The following is a 14,402-nucleotide window of genomic DNA, read 5'->3' on the forward strand; positions in this document are numbered from 1 at the left end:
TTTTTCCACTGACTATTTGTTTTTTAAAAAGAGCCAGGAAAATGATGTAGTAGTTAAAGAGTTCATAAGAAGTTGGTCATTTCCAGTGGTATTTCCTTGAAAGAATTGCTAAAATAACTGAATTAAAACTAACAAAGACTCATTTAAACCTAGATAAAGATAACTCTATCCATCCATACAATATCTGTAACCACTTATCCTTTATATGGGGGCTGGAGCCGATCCCAGCTTACACTGGCGTGGTACACCCTGAAAAGGTTGGCAGTCAACCACAGAGCTAGATAAAGATGAATGATTGTGATACTGCACGCTGGCCTGGAGATTAATTTTTTTTTTGCATTAAAAAAATTGCAAGTTCAGCTGACCTGCTGCGCACTGACTCAAAGTCTCTTTATTATAATAGCAATTCATTGGAATTAATTAATTGAAGGTGCACCAACTGAACTCTGTCTCCCTTTTCTCTGCTATTACTACCAAATGACTCTATAGTCCCTTCCAGGAATCTTGCTAAGAATGAACAGTTAAATATTAGTTTCTATCTAGGAAATTATCATTAATCTATGGAACCTGTAAAATAAAGTGTTACCACAAGAATTCAGATCGATTTGACCAGTTACCTTAAAAAAACGACACAACCTGATAACTATTACAGTGTTTATTTTAACATTTAATTAATTTAATTGGTATGCTGGGTAGTTTATCTTATCACAGCATCACCTTCTATAAGTCATTAAAAGACTCTTCTTCTCTGTGTTTCTATTTCACTCCCTCCTCCTTTTATTTGACCAGAATAAAAGCTTTAATGGAGCACTGGACTGTCCTTGTCTTTCACATGAGTGAAGCTGCTGCCCTTCTCTGTGTTATGTAATACATGAAACCAGCTATATATCATTGACTTAATCCCTGCGTGGGGAGTTGGAATAGCAATGGCAGCAGGGAGAGAAAAACATGTGTGTTGTGGTTTTATGTTCCTGGTTTGTGCTAGTGCCATCGGCCTTTACTGATAACAACACTGTAAAATAAGTCAGTGGAATTAACAAGGAAATGCTGTAAAATCACAACATTAAAAAACTGTAAATAGAAAAACAGTGAAGCAGTATTTAATTTACAGTAATATTTTGCTAAATACTAAACCAGCGCACACATACGAACAACCACTCACACACACATTCACACCAATTATCCTATCTGCATGTCTTTGGATGGTGGGAGGAAGACAGAGTAACCGGAGATAGACATGGGGAGAACATGCAAACTACGCGCAATAAGGCCGGAGGCAACCCCCAGAACCCGAACCCTGGAGTCAAGCATTTAGAGGAAAATAGACCATAAAGCAGGGTATCTACCTTGTGATTGACAATTCGCTGCCATAGTGACCTCAACCTGTAATTCATGATAGAGGTGACTGATATCCACTGCACTGTCTAACTTTAACCAGCACCATTGAAGCTTATTAGGAGTTGGCTGTTCATACTGTATTTTGTTTTCGGCCTGTTTTTTGCTAGCCAAAATTTGCATCAATGTCAAAGTCAAATTTATTTATATAGCACATTTAAAAACAACTATGGCCACCAAGTGCTGAACAGGATAAATATCAATTACATAAATTAAAATGAGTACAAAATTACTAACAAACAAAAGCATCACAGTTAACAGGAATTACAGATGCACCTTGCTAACCAAGATCTTCAAGTTTATGTAAAATGTGAGGATAGTGTGACTGGTTTGAAAAAATTGTATATTTGTTCTCCAAATAGGCAGTTATCAGTTGTAAATGACCAAATAAAAAAAGATAAAAAAATGCAAATAAAAAAGCTTCTGTTTTTCCATTAAAGTGCCCATATTATGAAAAAAACACTTTTTCTGGGATTTGGGGTGTTCTTTTGTGTCTCTGGTGCTCCCACACGCATACAAACTTTGAAAAAAATCCATCCATGCTGTTTTGAGTGAGATATGGTTTCTGAATGTGTCCTGCCTTCAGTCTCCGGGTGAGCTGTTCAAAATCGGCACGGCTTGTGACGTCACAAGCCGAAACGAGCTGGCTAGCCGCAACAGTTGGCTCGTAGCATTAGCATGCTAATGCTAACACTAGCATGCTACCTCGTTCTCAATAGCAAAGCACTGCTACAACACACACAAGTTCACCATAATCTACAAAAGAACTACTTACATGTGCGCCCTGATTTAGAAGTCTCCCAGCTAATCCTGCCTTGTAACTGACTGAAGTTGGAGAAACAGCCTTTCTTTTACTGTCTATGGAGCTAGCTAGCTGACATGATCTACATCTGAGCTACTGCACATGTGCGAGTGCAATCAAAGATAGTACAGAAGAAGAAAAGAGGTCTCACTCTGTAGCTAAAACAGAGACCAGGTGAAAAGAGGATCTGCAGGAGTGAGGGAGAGCGGTGCAGTACAACAAAAATATGGTGTTTTTTGAAAATTAAACCATGTAAACCTATTCTGGTACAACCTTAAAATACAATTATGAACCTGAAAATGAGCATAATATGGGTGCTTTAAAGTAGAATGTATTACCATTCAAATGTAATTTGACATTTTCGCGAAAATAAACGCTTGGTTTGGTTTTCAAACTCTGCCTTGTCCACTCACATAGCAGCAGAGCTTGTTTCTGTCCTTTCATTGGACAACGTAATAATCGCGGTAGCAGCCAGCTTGGCGAAGTTCACGTTAGTACGCAGCGCACCACCGCCCAAACTGCCAGCGAACAGAGCATGGAGGAGCTGTGTGTAACGTGACACTGACTGTTATTCTGAAAAATACTCACTTCTGTTTTTGACCGAGGGTATATTTTACAGCAAAGCTGACTGGTTGCTGGTTAATCTGCTGGGTTTCATGCTAATGTTACTAGCAAATTTCTTATGAGCAAGCGGACATTTTGTACCTACGCATCGTTCAAAGCTCACTTCTATCACGTTCACAATGTGCCTGAGCCCTCTGTTAACGTTACTGCTAACGTTAGAGTCGTTACAGATTTGAAATGTGCTGTTGCACTGTGTGAGCGCCAATTTCACACGGTGAAGGAACTTCTCTCCCACTTAAAGGAGCATATAGTGGAGGGGCGGTCTAGTCACTGGCTGTAAAAATATTTTCACTGTGAAGTCATCATTTATTGCTCATATGTCCAGAAAACATATGCCATGTTCAGTAGACAGCATAAGTGACATGTACAGGGAAACTACTTCTCAATCTGATGCTGCTGTTGCTGCATGTGAAGATGCTGGCCAGTGCTCAACTGATACAACAACAAATAAAAGCACTGAATTACCACAGAATTTCAGTGATAACTTTCTTAGGAATGTATGTTTATTCTACCTGAAATTGCAAGGGCAGCTCCTTCTCCCAGCTTCAACAATACAGACAATTGAAGAGATGCAAAATGTGCATGAGTTGGGACATGATTACACTTTGAGTAAACTGCGTTCACTTTTAAAAGATATGTGTCTAACAGATGATGCTAGTGCTAAAATCTATGATTGTGTGAAGGATTCAGATCTGTTCTCTTCCTGTCATAAGGCACCACTGAGAACAACATATTCAAGAGCTGAGACGTTCAAAAAAATGTTCAAATACATAGAGCCTAAAAAAGTAACATTAGGAAATGATGAAAATATGACAGAAAGGTTTGCTTACTACATTCCCGTGAAACAAACTGTAAATAACTTATTTGATTCTGAATTATGGAAGAATTCAGTGTCACAACAGTCTTGTGAAATAGACTCTAACCCAGATGATTTTGGTGACATAAGTGATGGAATAAACTTTAAGTCCAGCCAGTTCTTCATTGAAAATCCAGGATGCCTGAAGCTTATCCTTTAACAGGATGCTTTTGAAATAGTAAAGAAGAAACACAAAGTTGTTGCAGTATATCTTTCTGTGGCTAATCTACCTGCTCATGTGCGGTCCAACACAGATCACATGTTCCTTGTCCTATTGTGTGTAGAAAATGACCTAAAACAGTTTGGAAGTGCTAAGGTTTTCTCAGACTTGTTGTTGGATTTTAAAGATTTAGAGGAAAATGGGGTAACTGTAGGTGGTAAAACTGTCAAAGGGACTCTGTACTGTATTGCTGGTGATAACTTGGGTTCGCACAATATTGGTGGGTTTACTGAAAACTTCAGTCGTTCTCAGTATTTTTGCAGATACTGTGAAATAACGCTAGATGAGTTTTATGGTGATAATCCAAATGTCTGTGGTCCACAGCGCACCCCTGACAGTTACAATTCTGCTGTTGGTGATCTACAAGCTGCAGACAGTCAGCACAACAAAGGCATAAAGGTAAACTCTGTTTTCAATGCACTGAAATCTTTTCATGTTTGCCAGCCTGGTCTCCCACCTTGTTTAGGCCATGACATATTTGAGGGTGTCTTATCTTATGATGTTGCCCTATACTTAAAGTATTTCATTAAGAAAAATAAATGGTTTACATATTCACTTTTGAACCGGCGCATCAAGCAGTTCAAATACAAAGGATCTGATGCTCTCACAAAGCCATGTGCTGTCAACTGGAATTTGTTAAGGTTGCTACCTGTATTAATTGGTGACAAAGTCCAAAATCCAGAGGATGATGTGTGGCAGTTAACACTCTAGCTTAAAGATATTGTTGATTTGATTTGTGCACAAAGGATTTCACTGTCACAGGTAACCTATCTTGATATTGTAATCCAAGAATATTTGGAATCAAGAAAGTGTTTATTTCCTGAGATTCCTCTAAAACCAAAACACCATTTCATGCGTCACTATCCAGGACTAATCATGAAATTCGGCCCCTTGATCAGAGTGTGGACGATGCGTTTTGAAAGTAAACACAGCTACTTTAAGAGATGTGCCAGGCATTTGAAAAACTTTAAAAACATCTGCCTTACTTTGTCTGAAAGACATCAAATGCTTCAGGCATATTTTTCAGCTGGGCCAGGATGCAGTCAGCTTCTGCAAGTCAAAGATAGTTGCACCTTTTACCCCAGCCTTTACAGTGACGCAATTAAACACTCAGTGAGAGAGTTTGGCTTTAATGGAATGCAATACTAGTGTTTCCACAGACAGAGTATAAAGGTACAGCATATAAAAAATGGCATTTTCTTGTGTCAAAAAATGACGAGTCCATGGAGTTGGGAGAACTTCTCATTGTTTTAATTCACAATGATGCAGCAGTGTATTTTGTGATGGATATACATAAAGCTGACTATCATTCTGAATACCATCTGTACTCGGTGACAAAACAGAATACAAGGTTGCGATGCCTTAACATTAACGACTTGGTAGATTTTTATCCGTTGCAATCATACATTCTTAACGGGCAACAAGTCATTCCGCTGAAACACAGTGTGTTGTCGAAATAAACGTGATCTCAGCCACTGTGTGGAGAAACCAAACAAAATGCATATATATGCATGTAAAAATGATAAAAATACGATCTGAAAAGTATGAAAGTGACTGCAGTTTTTCCCTTTTTTAAAGTTGAGGTCACTTATTCTAGGTAATGCAATTATATTCCTAAACACTTTCAATGAATATCTCCTTATATCTCTTATATCTGTTAAATTTCTCCAGAATCACTTACCCAAACCAGTAAGCAATACAGAAATAAGAATAAATCCTCAATCATATTATATACTCAAGGTAGAGGTACGTATATGTAGTGTTACTTTACAAAATGTCTATTTGCCTTTTCTCTTTCATTAGTATTTTTGAAAACTGCCATTGTCCCTTGATTCTAGAAATGACTGACTGCGAGCAAGGGTTTCTACGCACCGCCATCACTGAGGTCTTGCCTGACCTTCCAGAAGTGTCGAAAGATATTCTTGAAGCGACATTACAAAACCTAGGGGTGGAGACGTACGATGATTTTCAGTTTATTGAGGAAGCAGATTTGCTGTCAGCACTGAGGCCAATTCAAGCCAGAAAAGTCCTTGCTGCTTGGAAGCTGCGATGTAAGTCAAGTATTAGAACACAAGATGCGACCTTTGGCCAAAAGTAGTTAAATGATCAATCTGAAATATATAAACATTCACATTGTGTTCCTATTTTTGAGTGTATGTGTTTTTGTCTTCCTCAACCTTGCAGTCTCTTTCACACAGAAGCTCATCCTCAACCTCTTCTAACAGCTGCCAAAGCCCTGATATAGACTGGGTGGGCACCTTTATGATCCCGTGGGAGAAGTTCCCAGAGGAATTGATGCAGTCATTGGAGAGAGGAAAACGACCAAGTCCACGAATGAGAAGGGAGATGGTCCGGATTGTGGTCCGTGAGATGTTTCAGAAGAATTCTTGCATTAGTAAAAGAAACTCTACTGATGTTGCCAAAAAGATGGTGGCAAAATATCCACAATCTCTGCAGGATGTTATAGAGGGAGATGTGATTGGGCCTGGCTATCATTCTTTAGTCAAGCAATTGCAAAATTGAATAGAGAATGTGAAGCGACGTACAACCCCAAAAATAAGAAAACGGAAGCATCGCTCTGATGAGTCTGACACCGAAGAAGTCCCTCCAGAGCAAAGAGCAACAATCCAGGACACCTATGGGTGCATTAAGTGGAGAGACCCTCGAGAGCCAGCAGGAGACGACTGAAAAACTGAAGAGGATGTCTCAGCAAAGTGATGCAAATCCAGAGGAGGTCAAACGTCTGATGAAGTTGACTTTCTACACACAGCGTAAACAAGTCAACCAGGGAAAGAATATAAAATACCTCCTTGAAGAGTGGCCCTTTTGGTTTGATGAACTTGGCATGGCAGTCCACTTTAAGGAACTCACCGGAGTTGAGCTTAAAGAAACCTTCACACGGAATGTGGCTCTAAAGGGGAAACGGCTCCTGAACTACATGAATACTGTTTGTATGAACAAGAACAAAAAGTTCCTACAGGCTGTAACAAAGTTTAAAGTGATGAGGGGAGAGCTGATTGGTTGCTCTGAAGACGTCAAAGAGATGGTGCTGCTTCTGCTGTCTTACTTTGATGAGAAGGAAGACATGATGTTCTGCTATGTGGAGGACACATGCCTGGCTGGGGAAGTACAGATGGACCAAGTTCACTTGACTCCAACCATCGTTGTTTGTGGTAAGTAAAAATGAATTGCTTGCTTTCATTCTTCCCTTTCTTTCAGTCTTTTTTGAAACATTCATGTTGTACAGTGCTTTTTTGTTTAAGTTATTGTTGAATTGGGAATATATGAGTGTAGTTACCTACAGTAGATGTCGGTCAGCACACCCAAAATTCAGAGTAGACAGGAGTATCAGCACTGAAGCTAAGCAATGCAGTGTTGTGGATGGGTGCAACAACAAAATATAGTATAGCCCTGTATCATGTGTACTCTATATTTAGAAAATATTCACAGCTTTTACCTCATTGTCAGTGTTTTCACGGTAAACTGAAGTGTTTAATCTTTCCAAAGCCAATTTAACCAGATATGCATGCTTCTGTTTCCTGTTAGAAATGACTGTGACAGCGAGGTAAAGTGGTGAAAATATTCAAATAGCGCAAACACTAAAACTGATTTTTATTTTTTGTTTTCCCCATCCACAGCAGTACATTGCTTAATTTCTATGCTGGTACTCCTGTACGGTTTATATTTCTTTCCCCTAAGCCTGTACATTAAGTCATTTTTGTTCTGATGGCAAGCAGTCTCACTTTAGCTTGGAAATTTAAAAAAGTATATGCTTGTTTTGTGAAATGTTTAAGAAGAAAAATCTTGTTTTGTTTTGTTTTCTTTCTAGGACGATCCTGCTATTCTTCGAGACGGTTCATGTTGAGTGTGGATCGAAACATTGTACACAACAACATCCCCTCCTTCATTTCTGCCCTGTGCCTGATGTTTGGGAGCTATTATTGCTCCAAAATCCATTATCCATCAGAGCTGGCTTCAACCCTGTAGTTTCTGTAGAGGTGGGTTTTTTTTGGATTGGCTTTATCCAACATTATAGCCTGAATAAAAAGAAAGTGATTTAAGTAATTGATTTATTATAATTAAACTATTTTGTTGATGCTGCCATTTTTTTTTCTTTTATTTCCCAAGGTGTTTTTTCTGCATCAACCCAGAAAAGGGCACTGAAGTGGAAAAGACGCGGACATCCCGTCTTCACGTGAACCCGAGTGAACCTTACCTTGATTCAGGAACTCTCAGATCATGAGTGGCGTGGCGCCTGAATATGGACTAAACTAAGAGACTTGTGGCATGTGATGATGTGCATCACCCACTATTTAAAATTATTTATTAATACATTTTATTTATTTATTTTGTTTCAGCTCATTATCTCCCAGCTCTTCACGCTTTAGCAAGTGAAGGTTTCACACAAAAGTGTTTGTATGCAATTGTTACACTGCAATAGTTTCATTGCTGTTGTATTTCCCCATGCCTTTTATATATTCATAAAAAAGGAGTAAAGTCTATCTTTACTCTTTTAGTTCTAGTAAGATGGTCACTAATCTGTCGCAAACTCTCTATTCTGTTTATAAATGACATACTGTATTACAAATATGTTGAGAAATTAAGGTTTTTGATATTTGCTCTGAGGCCAATAAATTATTGGAAAGGCAAGTTATTGTATTTCTTTTTTTTATATATATTTCAATTGGTAAGGTATATCTAGCTTTGTTTTTAAAACAGTGTTTTATGTTTAATCTGTGTACATGTTACATTTCTGGTAAAAGTCAAACGTCTATAAGAAAGCAGTGCTGATTTAATGAATCATCTCAGATAAAGTGTTCATGCTACCTGTAATGGAGTCACAGAACATGATGTTGTGCCTTTTAAGAAGAAAGAAAATTCAATTGCAGTTCTTAGATGTTGCTTTCACACAAAACACTACATTATATACTAAATTTTGAGTAAAATTTGCAAAAGAATTCAGTCAAATGCATTGCTTTTATGGAAAATTGGAAGTTATTTACAGTTGTAAATAACTTCACAGAACTTGTACATTTTACAGCTAAAGAATGTTATTGTAGGGTATTTAGTCATTTAAATGTAATGGGATTTAATGTAAATTAAGCAGCAACTGCATGTAAATCCTACTGACATTTTTTGTTCAGTAGCAGCATGATTGTGCTAATTCAGCAGAAAAGAGCTGTTGGATTTAAAATGGTTGTTTTCTTTTGTAAATAATTGTTTTAAACTGTAAAATGTACAAGTTGTTCTATAAACATATTTACATTTCTACTGTATTTTTTACTAAATTATTCTGGCAACTACAGCTGCCAGGTTTTTTCCATAAAAACAACGGGACTTTTTTTACAAAGCACTTCTGGTGGCAGTACACCATGCAGCAGCAACAGCAACAGCATCCTCCTGGGTTTGAGTACATCCCAGGAGAACGTCATATAGTATGTGATTTTGCATGCCACTATCAGCTATGGACCCCACACCTCTTAAAGTACTTTTTTTTTTTGCAAAACTGCTCTTCCAGGGCCTTTTTAAGGGATTTGAGCAACCATAAATTACTTTGTGCTAAAAACATGGCAACCCTCCAATAAGAGGTGCAGCAACAAAAATCTTATCGTTGTTTCTTTAATCCAATATGGTGACAATAAACTAGGGTACCCTTGAATCTATTATGATATGATGAATATTATACATACACACATACACAAAGTGATCATCTATGATATGTTCAGTAGTGTATGTATTTTAGGGGAAAGCAGTTGTGGTGCTGATTTTGGAGAAAAAAAAGCTGCTGCTTTGAAAGAGCTGTCCGTGGTGCTGAAAGTGGACCAAAAAAAACATGCAGTTGAGAACATACTGTACACTATGCTTTTGTAAACATTATCCATACTAAATATGCTGCATGCTGTGGAACTCTTACACTAATCTGTGTTTTATGTTTCACACAGCATAATGAGTGGATTTGTACCTGGATTTTGTTTCTATAATCTACTCATCCCAATCAAATAATTAAAACACTTAGTAAAAAGTAAATACAGTGTTAAACCTTTTTGCCTCCTTTAAGATAAAATATCACACTGCTCATGTAATATTGTTGAATTTAGTCAAAACTAAGTCAACATGTGGAGAAATATACCAACTTCCACCTGCACAGGTTTCACCCAGCTGGCATGGCTTGTGTTGGGCACTGGAGACCAATAAAGCTTCCTGCTTTGTCTGCCCTAATGAGACTCATGGGAGGTTAAAATACCGACTGGGTGACAGATGCAGGATGGGAAACGGGTGTTCAGACACAACTATAGAGTGATGCTTCACCTGCATGCACTGGTATAACAGATATAGCCCTGGAACAATTTTTCGATTAATTGATATAAAAATTATCAACAACAATTTCTATAAGCGGTTGTTACTTTAAGTCAATTATAAATCAGAAATGCTAAATATTCACTAGCTTTCAGCTGTTAAACTAACTGATTAGCTGCTTTTGTATTGTTGTGAATTAAATATTTTGGGATGTTTTTGACAGTTTGACTGTTTGCTGTTCTTGGGTTCTGGACATTTTTGATGCCATTTTTCACTATTTTAAAGACTAAATGATTAATCGATTTATTGAAAGATTAAACAATAATGAAAATAATCGTTAGTTGCAGCCCTAAAAAGATATCCACCGCCCCAAAAACAAACTATTATATCATAATAATATATCATAAATTATTTAAAGACATTAAAAAAAGAAAATCCGCTATTCATTCAAGAAGAAAAAAAACAATGAACAGTCCCCAAAGGCAGCCAAATACATCTCAACTTGTCATTGTCCAAGACAACAAAGAGTATGAATGAAAACAATGAATTAAGACAAATCAGACGGCAGACTTAATAACATAAGACAAATGACTTTTGTCTGTATCCCTGTGATTATAGTTTAACCTTGCTTACTTTACTTTGGACTTGAGCACTTAAATATTTTATAGCAACAAAGCACCTTTGAGGTAAATTTAAACTGAATGAGAGAAAAAGGCTGCGAAGGGGAGGTTGAACTGAGGTGATAAACAGAGAACTGAGCAATGAAAACAAAGGAGACAACAGTAGACTCTGCATAAAGACAAATTATGTAAGCAGGATCAAAAACCTCTGAAGGACGAACGATAAAAGGGAAAAGATTAATTTGATTGTGTCCTCAGATGTTCTCTCATACCATCAGCAGAGCATATCTCAACAGCTTGTCTACTACTAAAAGGTTGTCTGTCCTTGTCCCTGAGTCACACCTGCCAACATCAAAATCTAATCCAGCTGAGAGGAAAGGTGTCATGGTGAACTATTAGGAGTAACCGTGTCTAGATATATAGTAAACTCCTTTTAACATGGTTTATATTAATTATGTAGTTGCCAATGTTTTCCTAAATCCCATATAACTTTATGTACATAGACACATTATAATATGCATGCTGTCACAGGTGAGAACAAGCAAAGCCAAACCAGCTTTAAACAGCTAATATGCCTTGTGAAATAATTTATCTAAATTCTAAAGTTTATTTGCCATTTAGAAGTCTCATTTACTTTGGTATTGCTTGTAACCAGCAATATCAATCAAAGGGAGAACAATGCTTTTAGTTTTTATTAAAAGTAAAAAGGATTAAAAAGCAAGCAGCTTAATAACAGTCAAAAAATATTTCTGTTCTGATAGAAAAATCTCTTGACTTTCTGAGAGGCATCAATGTGAATTTCTGAATAAGAGACAGAGAGAGGGGGAGATAGAGATGGAGAAAGAAAGCGCTCTTCCATGTAAACACACAGTACAGCGTGTTGTGAGTGTGTGTGTGTGTGTGTGTGTGTGTGTGTGTGTGTGTGTGTGTGTGTGTGTGTGTGTGTGTGTGTGTGTGTGTGTGTGTGTTGGTTCAGGCAAGATAATGCAAATACAATGGGCCACTGGTGAGGCAGAGGACTGGAGGAGCAAGAGGATGGGAGGACCTGAATGACGTCACTGCAGCTGGCCTAGCAGAGCTCACACATTAACACAAACAAACGCTGCATGACAGGATACTGTCTGCAGATTTTACTGACGCATACAAACGAATCATTCAACATCTTTATTACTGTTTTTAATGTCCTTGTAATAATATTTCCGTTTTCCCCTTCTCTGCCTATTGTCATGATCGTCTAAACCACTGGTCCCTCAGGCAAAGAAGCGTAATTAGGCACAAGCTGTTTCCATGACTACAGCTGAGTGAGTGCAACAAAACGTGACCCTCCTAATGAGTGTAAAAAGATTGTTTTAATAGTAATTGCTCAAATTTGTTTTTTTAACTAACAAAAAGCAAAGGCTTTAAAACAAGTGACAACTAATCGCTCAGCATATTGTAATGAAAGTGGTGCATCTCCTCCTGGCTCTGTTTTCAGACTTTAGAAATTCTAGCCCAAGATGGGAGACTTTGGCCAATCACAGGTCATTTCAGAGAGAGGGAACGCTCCTATTGGCTATTCTACGCATGCATATGCCCATGCGACAGAAAAAGGAGACGGAGAGCTGCAGGAAGAGGTCAGATTCTACTTCAAATTCTGTTGTTTTTTGCTTTCTCCCCTTTGCAGCTGAGCTGAAGACTACAACTTTGAAAATGAAATAAATCTGAATGTGCAGAGTTGAAAAGAAGTCAGCTCTCCAAACCTCTGTAGCCCACCCCTCATCTCTGCTTGAGTCTAGCAGCTTGAAGTGGCATTAACTGTTACTAGTATAACACACCCGGATCTCTGACGGAACTGTCGGGGGTTCAAGTTGCCTTGTGGGTAATGTAGGTATCAGGATTTAAAGAAGAAGAATATATGAAATAAAACACACAAATCTCTGTTTCTTCTGCCTATACTTTAATCCGTTTTTTAACTGTCCATTATAAGTCTTGGTAGAGTATTCCTTTAAATCGCCTCAATGGTACTTAGGCTACATCGTCACCACTTTGTTAACAAAACTGATATGCCTACCTGTGTGTAGGTTACCCTGACATGTAAACAGTGGGCTTGCCTCACCTACTACCTGCTAAAATGGGGATTAGCACTCAATGGCCATGAGGAGAACTATTTTACTCAACTGTCAAACAAATCTAAGAAAAGAGATGAAAAAGCAGTTGCTGCACAGATGTTGTTTAATATTGGGCTGAGCTGGCTTGGAGCCACAGTGTCTTTACCTTGCTTAAGCAGGAAATACTGCTGATTTACACACAAAATCTTCAGATCAAGTGAAATTCAAGCTACTGAGTTGACAAATAGTTAGCTAGTGACACCCATGTTGTTGTCTGCATTTAATAAGCTGTACTGACAGCATAAGCACTCGCAGACAGATGGATGAGCTGAGCTGGAAGGGCTCAAAGCTCAGGTGGACTATCTCTCTCTCTCTCTCTCTCTCTCTCTCTCTCTAGCTCTCTATCTCTCTCTCTTTCTGTCTGCAAGGTCATACTGCAGCATAACAGATCACATTTGTTCCCCTTGCTTTGTTGTGTATCAGCAGCAGCAGCAGCTCTGGCAGGAAGAAAACTGTGCATGTTTGCACACACAGCGAGCATCATTGTGCACCCTTGCCTGTTCAGGATTTAATAGCCTGAGGACTACAAAATGGTAGCCCAGCCAAAGAAACAAACAACACATCAACCAAGCTGCCTGTAACTATGTGATATACAGGAAGTATGCGTGTAAATTGACCCTGCTTCTGTGACAGATGTCATAGGATTTATAATGATAAACATTGTACAACTTTGCGTGAATTTGGACAAAATGATGAAGTTTAGAAGCTGGCTAGCATTCTGCACTCATACCCAGAGATGGTTTGTCATATTAAATGTCATTTAAACAGCAATTTGTTCCCTGTATGCATCAGTTCACAGCTAAACTTCACTAGGGATTTATGTAGGCCTAACAATATAATCTCATCGCATTGGCGTTGTGGAAGAAGACAGAGGGATAAAACGGTGAAGGGTGCAACAATTTGGACCGTTTCAACGAAGCCTGTGGCGGTGGATTGAAACCTACCTGAGAAGGGGGATGGGGACTGGGATGTGTGAGATGTAAAAAATAAAAGCGACTGCGGCCGCTTATGTGATGCACCAACATGCATCGCAGCCTGGAAAAGCTACTTACCTCCCGACGAAGTTCTCCAGCACCGAGCTTTTCCCCGCACTCTGGCCGCCCACCACGGCGATCTGGGGCAAGTCCAGGTTCGCGTTCTGACCGATGGCGGAGAAGGCATCCTGCATGCGGTTCACCAGAGGAATCAAATCCTCCATTCCCCTGTTCCCCATCTTTGCGATGTAATGGGCAATCTATCCTCCTTGTCAGAGCAGGGAGGGATTTATTTCTTATTTTTCTCTTCGTCCCTCCTCGCCAGCCTCGCGTATAGAGGGCGTTTTTGGATTACGCCACACCGATTCACTTTTCGGTTTGCCCCGTCATTGACTGCGCCCCCTCGGTGTGTCAGATCACCTCAAATCTCTCCACCACTGAACATGAACACTCCTCTCCACCAAGCG

The 14,402-nt window shown here is 38.7% G+C and overlaps 1 protein-coding gene across 1 annotated transcript in view; it reads right to left on the minus strand.

Moving 5' to 3' along the window:
• dnm1a (dynamin 1a) overlaps positions 1–14,317 on the minus strand; it is a 58,971-nt gene extending 44,654 nt beyond the window's left edge. Inside the window, exon 1 of the mRNA XM_078272090.1 lies at positions 14,014–14,317. Within this exon, the coding sequence (XP_078128216.1) occupies positions 14,014–14,174 (161 nt within the window). The 5' untranslated portion in view covers positions 14,175–14,317. The remainder of the gene's footprint in view (positions 1–14,013) is intronic.
• Positions 14,318–14,402: the final 85 nt, after the last annotated feature.

This window comes from Sander vitreus, chromosome 16 (assembly GCF_031162955.1).
Source record: "Sander vitreus isolate 19-12246 chromosome 16, sanVit1, whole genome shotgun sequence".
Lineage (NCBI taxonomy): Eukaryota > Metazoa > Chordata > Actinopteri > Perciformes > Percidae > Sander > Sander vitreus.